Source organism: Gastrolobium bilobum, unplaced genomic scaffold (assembly GCF_033153095.1).
Source record: "Gastrolobium bilobum isolate Gb01-03AN ecotype WA unplaced genomic scaffold, APGP_CSIRO_Gbil_v1 utg3150, whole genome shotgun sequence".
Taxonomy (NCBI): domain Eukaryota; kingdom Viridiplantae; phylum Streptophyta; class Magnoliopsida; order Fabales; family Fabaceae; genus Gastrolobium; species Gastrolobium bilobum.
The window spans coordinates 280,990-298,026 of NW_026897600.1; the positions used below are offsets into that span (position 1 = coordinate 280,990).

Sequence of the window (17,037 nt, forward strand, 5' to 3'; positions counted from 1 at the left end):
TTTTAAAATAATAAATATTTTTTTGAAAAAATCTAATATAAAATCATTAATTACTCTTCATCTGCAGTTTAAACTTTTTATGATGAAATGATTCTTTGTAAAATTCTTCCTTCTACTTTAAAGTCTCAACTATCCTCAATAAGTTTAAGCAGAAGTTAATTCCTCTTATCTTAAATTAATTTGCTTTGCTAAACGGGTTTGTTAATTAATTATACTATACATACATAGCTGAGCTTCGATTTCGAGACACGGCTCCCAACTTTTTTCAGTAAACCACTAAATAAAAATTTAATGAGATTATGCACAATTTTGAGAGAAGAGAATTTTAATATTATCAGATAACAATATTTCTTTAAGAAATGCGTTATTGAGGATAGATAAATTGAACATACGATTTGAATTCTTTGTATAAGACAATGCCATGTTTCAATGTGGAAAAAAGACTTAGAGCTCGTTTGGATGAACTTTTTTTTTTCAGAAGTTACTTTTTTTTTTTCTTAAAAAAAAGCACTTTTCATTTTTAGTTCGTTTGGATGTCTAATTTTAAAAAAAGCAGAAGTCACACAAAAAGCTAAAAACTTACTTTTTCCAGAAGTTAAAAAATTTAACTTTCAAGAAAAGAAGAAGTCAAAAGCCAAATATTTTTTTTCAAAACCTAAATATTTTTATAAAAATAAAAATAACTTTAACTTTTATAAAAAACACTTCTAAAATAAGGAAGAGATAAAAGTTACTTTTTTTAGAAGCACAAACAAACATGCTCTTAATGGTTTAATGTCACAGTTGTCACTCGCCAAACTTAGTATTAGAAAATCATTTTTTTTCTCTGTTTTCTTCCAGAAATTATAAGATTTTTTTTTAAAAAAAGTGCAAATGTAAAGATTCGTTAATTGGGAAAACAAAAAAAAACATATATACGAGTAGGGGTGAAACTGGGCCAGACCGGCCCACAGAGGCCTACGGCTCGACCTACGTCAGGTCAGACCTGACCTAGTATATTTTGTAAAATAAGTCGAACTTGAGCCTTGAAAAAGCTTGTTTACTAAAAAGGCCGTAGGCCTACTTTCACAAGGCCTGGCCTATAAGCCTACAGGCCGGCCTATATTGTACTATTTATTTTAAATAAAATAAAATAGAATAAGTATGTCTTGAAGAAAAAATAAAAGATATAAATTTAATCGATTGTAATTATTTATAACTTAATTATATTTGATTATATTTTTATAGAAATCTAACTTTATTTCTTATATAGGAAGAACCAACATCTCAACATGTTAAATTGTGTATATGAATATATTAAAAGGTTTTTGGGAGAAGTTATACTTATTACAATCATCATGATGTGTTGTTGGATTCATGTAATTATTTTAATTTACATAGTATGGATTTGTTTGTTGAATCTGATGAAATATTTGTTATTTAGTTAAGCATTTTGCTTTTGAAAGTGACTTAAATGCAGATTGTATGAGTTTTGTTGTGATTCATGATTTTGTTTGGACGTTGAAATTATAATTTTTGGTTTAGCAACCGAATTTGAGTATTTTGTAAAGTTGATTCATGGTTTTGTTTGAAAGTTAAAAATTAACAGGCTAACGGGATAGGCCAGGCTATTTGTTTTTTTATAAAAGAGCTAAGTGAAGCTAACAGTTAGACTCATAACAGACTTGGACCAGACCAAATTAAATTTTTTTTGACGTAGGCGAGAAAAAAGGTGACATGCTACTAGTTGTGCCTGAGGGTAGCTATGCTGTTAGGCTTGGCGATGAAGCTTCCATTAAGTATAAGATCCAGCTTTTAAAGGGCATGTTCTTCTCCTTAAAGTTCAGTGCTGCCCGCACCTGCGCATAAGAGGAGAAGTTGAACGTGTCTGTGGTATACATAGTTGAAAATAATAATCGTTGGTTGGTGAAAAATAATGATTAAATTATAATTGTAAGAAATTATAAATAAAAATAGATTATAAAAATAATCTTCTCTATTTTTAATATATTTGATCTTATTTTTTTTATCTCCTTCGTCTATTTTCTTTTTTTTAATTTAGATATATTTTATTTTTTTCTTCTATTTAATTTTTTTATTTCTATAAATATTGTATGTTTCAACATATTAATTTGGTCTTATTTCTTTTATTATTTTTTATCCTCAATCTACTTTCTTTTTTTGAAAAGGGTGAAATAGATATATTAAATTAGTTTCTGTTTACCCAAAAAAAAAAAATAGCTTGAGTATATGTTTGGATAACAAAATCATAGAAAAATAAGTAATTAAAAAAATATAAAGATATAAGTGATTCGTAAAATCATGAAATTTTTTTAACTTCTCCAAATAAATATTCATAAAGTTGCTCTAAAGTAATTGAATTCATAGGAAGAGACACTACGTGGTGTAAAACGCACAACGTGGCATCTCAAAGACCGTTATATTTTCCAACGTCCCAAGAAGTTCTATGCTACGCCGTGCGCGCAAACTAAACAACGAATTGCATTTGGTACCAGAGAGTCGAATTACGTACAAATCCCGGCGCACGTTAGCAAGGACCACCTCGTATTTCATTCTACAAATGTTAATGTTTGCTCATCTAAAGGCGCGAACCAAACGAGTTGGTTCAAATTCTCTTATAACCTGTGCGGTTGTCTCTGCGTGCATCCTTCCACTAACTGTACCAACATCACTACAATGAGTTGTTCCGGGTCGGGTTCTCTGATGTGGTTCCGGAAGGGACTTCGGATCCACGACAACCCGGCTCTCGAATTCGCTTCCCAAGGGGCGTCTCATCTTTACCCTGTCTTCGTTATCGACCCGCATTACATGGAGCCCGACCCGCATGCTTTCTCCCCCGGGTCCTCTCGTGCGGGTCTCAACCGCATCAACTTCTTGCTTCAGAGCCTCGTGGACCTTGACCTGAACCTTAAGAAGCTTGGCTCGCGACTTTTGATTCTTAAGGGTGACCCAGCCGAGGTTCTCATTCGATGCTTGAAGGAGGTGCCAAAAAGTTTGCAGCTTTATATACATACACACACACACACACACACTTACCTTTTTTTCTTTTTCTTGAATCATTCCGGGGATAGAGACAAAATTTAAGGTAGTTATTTCTGTTTGTTCTTTCGGTTGATGCAGTGGAATGTCAGAAAGCTATGCTTTGAATATGACACTGAACCATATTATCAGGCACTGGATATTAAAGTTAAGGTATTGTTTACAGAAATGGATCCTCTCATGTTTTGTTTAATATTATATGGTCATGTGGCGAAAATCGTAACTACACAAAGATGAATCAAGTGTGGTAATTGTATCCCAATGTCTTTTCTCTATGTTGATTCACATTTATATGATTATTATTATACTACATGACCGTGTCATATTAATTAACACACGAGAGGGTCAAGGGGTGAGTCAGTTAGTAGTTATTGTTAATGGGTTTGTGTTGTTGACATTTGGTGATAACTCGGAAGGTTTTTTTTGTTTTGTTTTGACAGAACTATGCACTTGCATCTGGAATTGAGATTTGCTCTCCTGTAAGTCACACACTGTTCAATCCCATTGATATTATAGAGAAGGTGAGTTTGAAGCTTGAAGAAATGATCTCCAATTTAACTATTGATTCATTTATGTCATTTTTTATTTTGTATAAATGAATAGTTCCCCCTACTCCTCCTATATTTCTACCAATTAATAATATACCTCTGAATTCATTGTTATTGTTTTTGTTGTGATTCTATTAACTCATGATCAATTTGTCTATTAACTCATTGCCAATACCAAAAAAGAATGGAGGGAAGCCGCCACTTAGTTATCAATCATTTATCAAGCTTGCTGGGGAACCGCCACCCCCTCTCTCAACCATGCCCTCTTCCCTTCCTCCGGTTGACCATCTTGGATGTTGTGATCTTTCTGAAGTTCCAACAATCAAAGATCTTGGATATGGAGATACTAAACAGGTGCGCATATTATATTTTAGATTATATCCCTTCATGAGCACCTAATGAGAGTTGTTACTATCAGGACGAGTTCTCCCCTTTCAAAGGTGGTGAATCAGAAGCATTGAAGAGGTTGGAAGAATGCATGAAAGACAAGGTACTTTATACATTCTAGCATTCAAAAAATTTAAAGTTCACATATAAAATTGATGTTTCTTGCTGAAAGATCAACTGCATGTAATTGGTAGCATGCCTTAGTTTCTTATTTTTATGATTTCAGAAGTGGGTGGCAAACTTTGAGAAACCCAAGGGCAATCCATCTGCATTTCTTAGGCCAGCAACAACTGTTTTATCACCTTACTTGAAAGTAAGTCAAAACCTGTAACGGTTGAATTGTTTAACATGTCCATTTTGTTTGATTGAACTATTAACCACATTTGAACCTTGTGATCTTTTCTATATTTCTTGTTTTTGTTAATCTCCTTGGCAGTTTGGTTGTCTTTCTTCCAGATATTTCTACCATCACGTTCAGGATGTATATAAAAGTGTGCCAAAGCATACATCGCCACCTGTTTCTCTTCTAGGACAGGTCATGCTATCACCAGAAGTTAGTACTGTATTGTCTTTGAGCTCTACTTTTAGGAAACTGAAGCTGTTGCCTTGTTGACATAAGCAGTTATTGTGGCGAGACTTCTTTTACACGGCAGCTTTTGGGACTCCAAATTTTGATAGGATGAAAGGCAATCGGATATGCAAGCAGGTGAGATAAGAATGAATGCTTGCTAATGTATGTTGTTTACCGAGTTTAAGTTTGACTATATGACACCACTTTTTTTGGTCTGAGACCTCTGGTATCCAATAGTCACTTTTGGCCTCGACTAATCCTAGTCGAGCTGAGTGGATCCATTTAGAGGGACAAAGCTCTCCAAGCGTTTGTTTTTCTCTATTTTTATGACTGGAATCCGAAACCTTTCTTAAGGAGTATTAAGCTCCTTGCTACTTGGACCAACAAGCATTTATAAATATGATACCACTTAATTTACATGGTATCAGAGTCTCGCCGCCCCCCACTTTTTCTTGTGGACTTTCTTAGCACAGGTAGGCTGGGTCTGTTGCATTGTCCACTCTTCAAGCCCAATGGGCTCTTGTGTGAGGGAGCGTATTGAGATAGATAGTCTCACATTGGTTGTATGTGCAACTAATGTGGAGTTTATAAGGCCTTAGGCACTCCCACCCTTTGAGCTAGCTTTTGGGGTGGTGTATCCCAAGGTTCTTTATATGGTATTAGAGCGTTCAAAATCTCACCGCCTCTCACTTTCTTTGTAGTGGAATTTCCACATGTAGGTGGGCTTGTATGTTGTTCACCCTTCAAGCCCAGTGGGCTCTCGTGTGAGGGGGCGTGTTGAGATATATAGTCCCACATTGGTTGTATGTGCAACTAATGTGGAGTTTATAAGGCCTTAGACACTCCCACCCTTTGAGCTAGCTTTTGGGGTGGTGTATCCTAAGGTTCTTTACATAAATGTTGTTTGAACTTTGAATTATGTTGTTGTAGATTCCTTGGAAGGATGATGATAAACTGCTGGAGGCATGGAGGGAGGCTAGGACGGGATTTCCTTGGATTGATGCTATCATGGTCCAGGTTTGGGTTTTTTTGACATCCTTTTTCAAATGAAGCATTGAACACGCCAATGATCCTTATATCAGCATTGTCACTCGGGAAGTGCATTTGAATCCATCATTTTCTGTTGTAGCTACGCCAATGGGGTTGGATGCATCATCTGGCTCGGCATTGTGTTGCATGTTTTCTAACTCGAGGCGATCTGGTATATGATAAACCTTGATACTTTAAACATGCCAATTTTTTTTACTGTTACTCTATACCAATGTTATTTGTTTATGCTTACAGTTTGTTCATTGGGAAAAAGGACGAGATGTCTTTGAGAGGCTCCTGATTGATTCAGATTGGGCAATTAATAATGGAAACTGGATGTGGCTCTCATGTTCATCTTTCTTTTATCAGGTATGAAGTATACTGCATTACCAGTTCTGAATTTTCAGTGGAAAGTGAATAAATTTTATGTTTCAAAAAAGGTTGAATGTTGAAATATCCACTGACCTTTATCACATGTATTGTCTATCATGATCAGTATAATCGTATTTATTCTCCAATCACATTTGGTAAGAAGTATGACCCTAATGGGGATTATATTAGGCATTTTCTCCCGGTCTTAAAAGGTACGTTCAAGTTCCCTCAATTCCATTATGTTTTATTATCATCTAGTCACTAGTCAGTTTTTGTTGGATTAGCTGTTAGAACTTAGATTTGAACATCTGTGAGCAGATATGCCTAGGGACTACATTTATGAACCATGGAGTGCTCCTTTAAGCATTCAGACTAAAGCAAATTGCATAATTGGCAAAGACTACCCAATGCCAGGTCAGTTCTGTTATTTGGGTAATTGTCTGTTTCATTGGCTTTCAACAATGAATCATGTGTATGTATCCTGTTGTGTTCCATCCAAAGAAATGGATTTCTTTTGAGTCTGTGTTTCTGGTGGAAAGTCTGTTATAATATGCAGCTTCATAAATTGGAAGATTTCTTTAGTTTGGGTGAGGTGGGGTGGTGCAGAGAGGAGGAATATTAAATTCTCTTGCTATGAAGTTTTATTTCTTTGATTTGTTACTAATATTTTTTTTTTTCTGGGTAGTTTCTTATAAACCTGATAAATATACAAATTTTTATGTACAAATTTACATTTATTCTTACAGATAATCATCAAAAACAGATAGCATGAATAAGCTTTAGAGAATATTTTTTCTGATCAAATTCACAACTTGTTTTCGTACTGCACTGATTATCATTGTATGGGGTTCTCCATATTATCACTGCTTGTGCTGAATAATTTGTGTTTCAGTTGTTTGTCATGATTCTGCAAGCAAAGAGTGCCGAAGGAAAATGGGCGAGGCATATGCATTGAATAAAGAATTGAATGGTTTGGTTAGTGAAGATGATCTGAAAAACTTGAGGAGGAAATTAGAAGAGGGTGAAGAGCATGAGACTAAAGCCAAAAGATCTAGGCAACAGCTGATTGGCTGAGCGATAATTTTGCTGGTTTTTCATTTGTTACGCTTTGTGTTGTAGTTTAGGCATGTTTGGAATATTATTTGGGTTTGGTTTTTCTGCAGCAGTGCCAGAAAGGAAACATCTACTACAGAAACAAAAATAGATTAAAAAAAAAGAATTATCAAGACCTGACATCGTATCGTGACAAACAAATCATTTATGCTGCAGCAGTAGAAATGATTTTCCATATTATTTTGCATTATCATAACATCTTGTATGACACATGTTTGTAGTATAGTATATGGAAAAATATTTTCTCATGTTTTGTGACTTTTCGATTTGCGTGCAAAGTTTTTCTTTTCTTTCTTTTTTAATAAGTAGGGGGCCACCACTAATTAACAGGAGAATTCAATTTTTATACAACTTCATAAAATCATACCATAGTATATAGTGCATATAAGCCAAATTGGCAACAGCAGCTCAAATTATTGTACCACACAAAGTAGTGGGGACCTGAGAGTTTCGGGCCCATGTCTTCTTTGCAAGTACCGGAGCACTAGAAGACCCGAGAGTTGGGACACAGATCCGAACCCGATCCATACCAATTTAATCCATGTTATATGTTTAGATATTTCACTTAATGTCTAATATGTGACTTTGAAGCACTAAATAACAACTTAATAATTATCTTTATTTTCCTTTATTTCGTGTGATATTTGCTCAATAATTATTGTTAATCTTTTATTATAATTTATTTTATGAGACATAATATAATCTTTTTATATTAATCAAATGTTTTTAATGTATTTTTTTTTATGATTTTATATGTTATTTATTACTAAAAAAGTATACTTATTTAATACTGATTTGATTATGGCTCAGTACTTCGATTAATCGGACTAGTAAGCCATAAATAACCTTCCCCACCTTAATCGATTTAATGATCAATCTAATTTTAAGAACATTAGTGTGACTACAGTAATGAAACTTATAAGTTAACTAAAACATTCTTCAAAATACATGTTTGTATCCTTTGATCCATTGATTTTAGAGTAGTGTTCTATAATAACTTTGAACTTTATATGTATAGGATCATTTTACACCAGTGTAAGTTACACTCTTAATCTTGTCCACTGATCCCATTTATATCTAAGGGCTCAAATTTTTTAGTAATGTGAGTCATTGGATACAAGTGGATCAATGGTCAAGATTGAGTGTAAGACTTCTAACTCTTACACCAGTGTAAGAATATCCTGCCCCGTAATAATATATCAACCATTTAAATGATAATTAAAAATTAAAAATGTACATATCAAGCACAAGTGAGAGTGGCACGTGCTTAGGTATCAGTCACGTGGCAAAGTCAATCCCCAATCCAGGTCAGCACCACCAGCAAGAACAAAAGTCCACCACTGTGGTAACAACAACAATATCAATATCAAAAATTTCTGAATTCCAATCTCAGTGTTCTGAAACGTCACCGTCTTTTTCATCCAAAGGGGAGTGACCTGAGATCAAAGATCATGTGGCGGAGGCTTTTCTCTCCTTCTCATCTCAAAACCCTAGCTTCTTCTACTCCTCGATCTGCTTCCGCCGCCGCCAGATTTGCCGCTTCTCCCGCCGTTTCTCGCTCTCCCAGTTTATTATCCCTCCACTTCTCAACCCAATCCGGTACTTTCTCTCTCTTCCCCACCTTCTGTACGTTCATTTCATATTGAGATTTTCGTAAATCGATTAATTGATGCTGTTTATTCTTTCTTTCTTTCTTTCTTCTTCTTCTTACAGATGATCCTAGTGCAATCAAAAAGAAGGTTGAGGATGTAATGCCAATCGCTACAGGCCACGAGCGTGAGGAGATTCAGGCTGAGCTTGAGGTCTCTCTCTCTCTCTCTCTCTCTCTCTCTCTCTCTCTCTGTGAATTTAGTGCCAAATGGGTTACCTTACTCTTTTCTGTGCCCTGGGTTTTTGGGGTAAAAATGGCATTTTTTTTATTTTTATTTTTTTGTTATAAAAAAAAAATGGCATTTTTCGTAAGTAGCTTATCTTGTATTCTGAATTTAGTGCCAAATGGGGTACCTTACTCTTTTCTATGCCCTGAGTTTTTGGGGGTAAAAATGGCATTTTTTTTAAGTAGCTTATCTTGTATTCTGAATTTAGTGCCAAATGGGTTACCTTACTCTTTTCCGTGCCCTGAGTTTTTGGGGTAAAAATGGCATTTTTTTTGAAGTAGCTTATTTTGTGTTCAGAAAAAGCTTGTGATCAAAATACTGAAGATAGAGCTATTGACTAGAGTGCTCTTTTTTTTGTTTAAAATTCAAGCAAAACCGAACATGTTCTGCTGAGTAGTTTTTGCTGTAGATAAACTGCTTCTTGCATTTGGTGGGCGATTCTAATTTTGTTTTAATATCTTTTTCTTTTGGTTAGGGAAGGAATATTCTTGAAATAGACCATCCCGAAGGTCCTTTCGGCACAAAGGTTAGTGTTATTACTTATCTTTTAAAATTGTATGCCTAAAAATGTTTAGTTTTTTATTTGTAAGAGGAAAACTATAAGAATCGCATAGCATTGTGTCTCAGAATCAGAACTCATTTGTTTTTTAATGTATCTTTGTTTGAATGAGTGCTGTTCTTTATTTTGTTTTTCATTGCATCTCCTGTTCTGGATTTGTGCATGTGTGTTAGTTTTGATTTTCAAAGTGTGGAAAACTTTTAATACGTGTTTCCTACTTTGTCGTAACTGTTGAAACTTGAAGATTACTTATTGGAAAATGTTTAGGATGTTAGTGTGGACAAAGTTTTTAAGCATGACAGTGATGCATAATAGTCTTGATTGTGAAAGACAGAAAGATTACTTCTGCTAATTAGAGTGCAGATTACATTTTTAGAGGCAAGCACTTTCAATAGCTTTTGATACAAAAGACTGTGGTCCTTAATGTCATAAAACAGTTAGTCTCTAGATGATAATCCATGGGTTTAATGATATTTTAGTCCCTATAGTCTTAATTGATTTTGGTCTTGGTCCCTATAATTTTTCTTTTGAAATTAGTCCCTATATGTTCACTCATTTGGGTTTGGTCCTTACCGTTAAAGTATCAGGCCCTATATTTTTCACTTATTTGGATTTTAGTTTCTGTAGTTTTTATTCATTAAGGTATTGCTCCCTGTGGTTTTCACTTATTGAGGTATTGTTCCTTGATGTATTTTTCATTTGGATTTTAGTCCCTATGATTTCTGTTCATTAAGGTTTTGGTCCCTGTGTGACCAAAGGCCTAGTGAATCTAAAAGAATAAACTATAGAGCCAGAACCAAAATAGGTTGAAGTTCTAGAGACTAAAATCTTATCTAAATCTAATCCATGGGTTGATTCTTCATCATTAGTTACCTGAGAACACTTTACTGTCTGGGAAGTATGAGCTGTACTTTCTGCACTTAAAGAGGATCCAATTCGTTTAAAATGAATTTTTAAGTGCTTGTCAAGATATTCAAACATTTATTATCGGTGCAACATTCAACACCCTTAGTTTGAATTTTAAAATACTGACATATTTATTATATCGAATGTTTTATTCTGTTTTGGTGTACTATAGCTGCAAGGAACTGTGAAAGCAGTGATTCTTACTAAGTTCAGTTAGATAATTTTGCATAACAGTTTAGTAGTTAACACAGTTACTGATTTGTTTGATTGAATTGATGGAATCTAAGAATCTAACGGCATGGAATGAAAATTAAGGGAAGGGATAAATGGATATATATGTACATAAGTTTTTAATTTGGAACACTATGATCCTATTTAGCAATTTCCAGCCAATTAAAGATATCCTTTCAAAATGTGACAAAGCTTGAGGATTTTTGTATGTTGATGGTGGTAAATTGTTAGTCTACGTGACCAACTGTTATGCTTGATTACCTCATTATGCTTGGTTTGGAAAGATAAAGAGTAAGCATGAGGCTGGAAAACCAAGGGGACTCTGCCTCTCATATCGTGGGATCTGATGCCTTTATGTCAGATGGGATTTAAGATTGTCTAAGCCTTTTTTATCCTTTACTCGACCATAATGGCATACTTAAGCTTCTTTTCATTTTTCATTTGCCCGAAAAATGAAAAGTATTCTTGTTTCTTTCTTTCTTTCCAAATGGTTCATTCAGATTTACATTGCCGTAATATTAGCAGATAATCAGATAATGTTTTTGAATATTTTTTGAATATGTTTCATCTATATCTACTATCATTTTTTGTTTTGGTTTGTAGGAAGCACCAGCAGTTGTTAAATCTTACTATGATAAAAGGATAGTCGGATGCCCAGGAGGTGAAGGCGGTGAGTATCAGAGTTTTCCTTGTTTTTCTTAAATGTATTTGTGTTTACGCTTCTTCCCAAGATGATGAAAAATGCTGGAATTTTGGTTATGGTGTTAAGGAGGTGAACAATTTCTTTTGATTGCAGAGGATGAACATGACGTTGTCTGGTTTTGGTTGGAGAAAGGCAAGCCTCATGAATGTCCAGTGTGTGCACAGTATTTTGTGGTAAGTTGATAATGACATTTAGTATATCTTTTCCTGTTACAGATTGATTTTAGGCAAGTTAAGAATCATTTAGTATATCTTGTACTGTTACTTAGACAGGTGTGGAGTTGAATGTCAAGATATGTAAGTATGTAGAATGAAAATTACCTACTTGTATACTTGCAATTGGAGACATTGATTGTCAAGGACCATTGCTTGTTATTGACCGCACAGACTGAGGCTGCTCCTATAAAATATGTTCTTAGAGGCTTTTAGTTGCTTTAACCTTAAATATTTCCACAATATAAATGGCTTGACTAGTCTTAAGTATGATTATCTGGTGTTATTACATGGTTTTGGTGTTTATAGCTTATTGCTGTGAGGTAATTCCTATTTTAGCAAGAAGATATTCTAAATTAGTTAATATGAAAGTGAGAGGCTTTCAATCTTCACAACATATATTTTTTTAAATATTGTTTGGGATTGATTGAGGGCGAGCCTTGTAGTAGCAGTAAGGTTGTTCCTTTGTCACTGGAAGGTCCCTGGTTTGTGTTGGAAACAGTCTCTTTGCAAAAATGCAAGAGTAAAGTTGCGTACAATTGACCCTCACCCCTACCCTCGCAAAGTCAGGGAGCCTTGTGCATCGGGTTTGCCTTTTTATTGTTTGGCATCAATTACCATTCAGAGCGAAGTTTTGGTGAACCTGTGTTTTGACGTCATGAAAGCAACTCACAAGTCAAACAACGTTAGTCTTTGTTAGGATTAAAATTTTATTAGCTGCAGGTCATGTTGAGCCAAACCAATTTATTTCCTAACTGCTCAACAAGTTCCTTTATCATCAATTAACATCCCAGAAAATAGTTTAAAAATTTACATGAATATGATTTTTGTTATCTTTTGCTAATGTCATCAATGCTTTAATATATGCGTTGGCTTCTGTTTCTGAAGCACCATATAGTGTATGCATACATTAAATGCTTACATAAAAAAGTACTTATGGCTAGTTTTTATTGATTTGGCTGCAAAGGAATATTCGGAGAATCTAACCTCAACTAGTGCAGCGCATAGGTTTGTTTAAACCATTGTCATGTATCCAGCTTTTTCATGAATGAACTATGACAGTCAGAACTCAGAACAAACTTCAATTAAATTCTTTTCCCCTGTTCAGAACAGTAATGGATATTAATCAAATGTCTGTTTACAAAGTGACGCTAATTATTCTATCCCTTTTTTCCCCTTAACAGCTTGAAGTGGTGGGACCTGGTGGACCTCCTGGTGGACACGGCGATGATGATCACCATTGATTGCATCCTTCAAATTTCCTTCTGGAATAAATTCTGGAAAATGGAGAGACATTGTTTAGCATACACTAAAGCCTTTCAAAATCCTGTGGCCTATATTTGGTTTTGATTTGTCTATACCTTCTTGTGGTGTTGCAACTTCTGAGATAGAAAGCTTCTGTGATTATTTGGACACAGGATGCTCATTTGCCTGAGCTATCAATTCTGTTAGATTATGTTTTGTGCGATGCAAAATAATTGATAAAACTTGATAATTCTTTAACTGGGTTTGAATTTCTAGAACCTTAAGCAATTTTAAGCACCTAACCACCAAAGGGTTTATGTTTGAAAGAATGGAGAGGGAGGGAGTGTCAAAGAATGGAATGGCACTAACTGCATGGAAGTAATAAAAAAGGGGAATGGCAAGACTTTTGTAACCCAAAGCCACAATTTTTTATAAATGAGTGGTCTTCACTTTTTTTTTTTTATTTCATTTCATTATGGATTAAAGGCACAGGCCATTTGAAGCGTTCATCTGGCTTAGCATTTTCTTTAGCTTATGAAATGTTGATAATGAATTAATAAATGTGAGTAGTAGTTTGATTACAACCAGTCAATATGCCTTAGAAAATAATATAAATAATTTGTTATGTCAAGTTAATATTATCATTACCAGAAACTTTAACTGACAATGATTCATTTATTTATATTTTGAGAAAAAAAATGAAAATGAAAATTACAATGCACAAAGGAACAAAATATAGAAATGAGAACATGAATATAACACATTTTCTTCTTTTGCCTTTAATGAGATAAAGAAAAGAGAAATTGGACTAAAGGCTACCAACATGTAACCCTATTGCCTGAAGGAACAAAATAAATGAAAAAAAAAAAGGTAAGCACAGAAAAATACCGAAATGACAGTTAAATATTCTTAATTCTTACGAAGATTTATCCCAAATGCTTTTATCCGTTTCTGCGCCCTTAAAAACGCAATATAAGCATAGTGAAGTGATGGAACCTAAATGAAGTAATTGGCATCAGAACAGAATAGGTTCAAAGGCTCACACATCACATCTTACTAATAACCATAAAGGAAACATTTAGTCACTTTCTTTTCAAATTGAAGTTATAAGAAGCGACAAATGTACATATAGATTTCGGACACAGCATTACCAACCGTTATGCCATCTGGGAAAATTTCTTCATTACCTTAACTTGGTACTCCTTTTTATTAAATAATTTTTCTTATCCATATTTTTTTTTATATTACCCTTCAAATCCCAAAAATGTATCCCTTTTGACATAATTGTACCTACGTTCACTGCATCAAAGGTTTTCTCGTCATCTAGATTGAACCATGTTTTCTTCTTTGTTTCACAAAATCTTTATTGTCTCAGAATCAACCGCACTTTAACACCCTAATGAAAGTGAAATCTGATGATGAGGATGTTACGGTTTTCTATTTTTATTTTATTATTTTTTGAATTGTTGGGTTGTTTAAATAGTGGGTAGTTATTTCTATTTCAATCTTCCTAAATGATAGGTTATAGTTATTAGTGGAGTCTATCTAGTGCTAGTGAGTAGTTATTTTTAAGGTTGTCTTGTATGATCTATTTAAATCTTGAAGTATTTCAATAAAGAGAATCAGAAGAATTATTTAGAAAATAACATTTTGTAATCTTGAAGTATTTCAATAAAGAGAATCAGAAGAATTATTTAGAAAATAACATTTTGTGCGAGAGGTCGGGCTTCCTCGATAAAGCCATTTGAGGTCAGGCTTCCTCAATAAAGTCAAATTTCCAACAATTGGTATCAAAGCTCAGGCATAGACAAATGCGTTCAGAAATTGAAAGATGTGGTCCAGTCTTTGTCAGAGCAATACAAGGAGATGTTCACTCAATTCTCCAACCAATTGGACGTTTTGGTGGCTAACAGGCCTAACACCCCCTCATCTACTATTGGGCTGGCAAAACTATACGAGGCCCGAGGCCCGCGATCAGAAGATCATATTCCTTGCTCAGAATATGTGACGGACCATAACAGTCAGCAACACCAAGGGTTCACCTTTATCCACTCCCACCTGCGGTGTTGCATCTTTCGACAGTGGCGCCTCCTCCACGACTCTCGTTCGCTTTTAATAACACATTCACTCCAGGTCATCGCTGCAAACAATTGTTCACCATCCAAGCAGTGACAAAAGAGAGCGACGACGAGGCGGTGATGGACAAAAGTGAAGGAGAAACAGATATTGAAGATGATTCAATTACTTGATGTTGAATTTACTCTTGAGGACAAGAGTTATTTTTAGGGGAATGGAATGTTACGATTTTTTATTTTTATTTTATTATTTCTTGAATTGTTGGGTTGTTCAAGTAGTGGGTAGTTATTTCTATTTCAACCTTCCTAAATGATAGGTTATAGTTATTAGTGGAGTCTATCTAGTGCTAATGGGTTGTTATTTTCAAGGTTGTCTTGTATTATCTATTTAAACCTTGAAATATTTGAATAAAGAGAATCAAAAGAATTATTTATAAAATAACACTTTGTGCAAGAGGTCAGAGTTCCTCGATAAAGCCATTTGAGGTCAGGCTTCCTCGATAAAACAAAATCTTCATTTTTATTTATTGTGTTCGTAACGACGTGAGATGTTCAGTTGAAAGCCTTATTCTTTACCATTCATCCTCCTTACTTTAGGCAATAATAAGCTTTTACATAAATTTATTCTCTGAGACTTTAAATTGTAATATTACATTTTATTAAAAATAACTTATATATCAATTGAGTATCCAGATATCTATTTATTATTTATTAATAACAGGAAAAGCTTTTGGTGCCACGTGTCGATCTCTATTTTAATTCGGTTGAAATTTTTACCACCAATCTCTATTTTGGCTTCGTTTCTTATTTTGGTTTTCTTTTAATTTATCAATTTCGTGACAAAGGAGCTTGCCTACCCCATGCTCCCAAAGCCAAGGGATAACTTATTTTTCATATGTTCAGCTTCATTAAATTATTACATGTTAATTAGTTCTTATATTAAAATTTAGAAAAAGAAAAGAAAACGAGAACATGAGTACAGCACATTTTCTTTCTTTCTTTTTCTTTAAAAAAAAAAAGAAAGAAAGAAGAGAGAACAAAATAAATGAAAGAAAAAGTAAGAACTGAAAGATACCGAAATGACAATTAAATATTCTTAATTCTTACGATGATTTATACCAAATGATTTTATCCATTTCTACGCCCTTAAAAACGCAATATAAGCATAATACCGAAGTAATGAAACCTGAATCAAGTAATTGGCATCAGAACAGAATAGATTCAAAGGCTCAAACATCACATCTTGATCTTACTAATAATGAGAAAAGAAACACTTAAATCACTTTTTCAGATTCAAGTTATATAGATGAAGCAAAATTCGGACACAGCGTTACCAACCATAAGCCTTCTAGATTAATCATATTTTCTTCTTTTTAATGTTTTACTTTTCCGAGCACATTGTTTCACAAAATCTTGAACTAGTACTAATTGTACTACCTCCCTGTATATTTGGTGGTATCAGAATCAACCTCACTCTTTAAGGAGCAAATTTTTGGTACACCGGATGCATTGAATTAGGTACACTCATTTACTAAAGAGTTATATTTATCTCAATTTACATGAAATTAATCAAATTTTTATATACACATAACAAAAGTGAATCTTACCTCTATTTTTTCTCTTTTCAATTATTTGTGGGTTTCTCTTATCATGTTATTTCACTAACATAATATAACCTATCTCTAATAATATAAAAAAATATTTCCCTTTACTAAATAGGATAATTTATTTTTCACTTTAATCCTTACTTTTTTTTTATATATTTCTCTCTATGTCCGTTGAAACTTTTCACATTTAATAAACAAGGATACCGAATTCGGTATATCCGTAATATTAAAAATATTTATCACTCTAACACCAAATAAAAGTGGATTATGATGATGGGGTTTTTAATTTAAAACTTGTTATGAGTATTTGGAGATATTTCAATCGGTTTACTATTTTGTGATTAGTTCGATTTGAGGTGAGTTTCATGATTAAGGCTTTAAATCTCTCTCAAGAACGGTACTGGAAAAAAATCGAACATATACTTTCACCCTACCTACTTAATTATCTGACACTAACTGAATTACTATCATTTGATTCCTGTGTATTTAGTTTCCTTTAATTCTTATTCTTTACTATTTATCCTTCAATTTTTTTTTCTCTGAATAATCTACCAAGTTTCCCT

General features: G+C 33.9%; 2 protein-coding genes across 3 annotated transcripts; both read left to right on the plus strand.

Annotated features, from left to right (window-relative positions):
- The first annotated feature begins 2,669 nt into the window (after positions 1-2,669).
- Positions 2,670-7,187, plus strand: LOC133308465 ((6-4)DNA photolyase). 2 transcript variants are annotated; one of them, XM_061509091.1, is made up of 14 exons: positions 2,670-2,982; positions 3,121-3,192; positions 3,480-3,560; positions 3,771-3,941; positions 4,006-4,077; positions 4,201-4,287; positions 4,411-4,527; positions 4,597-4,680; positions 5,476-5,562; positions 5,675-5,746; positions 5,830-5,943; positions 6,071-6,158; positions 6,265-6,360; positions 6,839-7,187. In XM_061509091.1, exons 1-14 carry the CDS (start codon positions 2,677-2,679, stop codon positions 7,018-7,020), a joined length of 1,629 nt encoding a protein of 542 aa, XP_061365075.1. In that variant the 5' UTR covers positions 2,670-2,676; the 3' UTR covers positions 7,021-7,187. The 2 variants fall into 2 exon arrangements, with proteins under 2 accessions (XP_061365075.1, XP_061365076.1); XM_061509092.1 differs by having other exon boundaries at positions 4,411-4,509.
- Positions 7,188-8,414: 1,227 nt separating this feature from the next.
- LOC133308463 (putative cytochrome c oxidase subunit 5b-like) lies at positions 8,415-13,043 on the plus strand. Its single transcript, XM_061509089.1, has 6 exons — positions 8,415-8,658; positions 8,773-8,861; positions 9,412-9,462; positions 11,236-11,302; positions 11,429-11,508; positions 12,732-13,043. Exons 1-6 carry the CDS (start codon positions 8,511-8,513, stop codon positions 12,789-12,791), a joined length of 495 nt encoding a protein of 164 aa, XP_061365073.1. The 5' UTR covers positions 8,415-8,510; the 3' UTR covers positions 12,792-13,043.
- Positions 13,044-17,037: the final 3,994 nt, after the last annotated feature.

Coding starts and splice junctions, on each gene's coding strand:
- LOC133308465 (XM_061509091.1), top strand. CDS start 2,677: ATGAGTTGTTCCGGGTCGGGTTCTCTGATGTGGTTCCGGAAGGGACTT. Junction 3,193..3,479: donor CACTGGATATTAAAGTTAAG/GTATTGTTTACA, acceptor TTGTTTTGACAG/AACTATGCACTTGCATCTGG. Junction 6,159..6,264: donor TTTTCTCCCGGTCTTAAAAG/GTACGTTCAAGT, acceptor ATCTGTGAGCAG/ATATGCCTAGGGACTACATT.
- LOC133308463 (XM_061509089.1), top strand. CDS start 8,511: ATGTGGCGGAGGCTTTTCTCTCCTTCTCATCTCAAAACCCTAGCTTCT. Junction 8,659..8,772: donor CCACTTCTCAACCCAATCCG/GTACTTTCTCTC, acceptor TTCTTCTTACAG/ATGATCCTAGTGCAATCAAA. Junction 9,463..11,235: donor AAGGTCCTTTCGGCACAAAG/GTTAGTGTTATT, acceptor TTTGGTTTGTAG/GAAGCACCAGCAGTTGTTAA.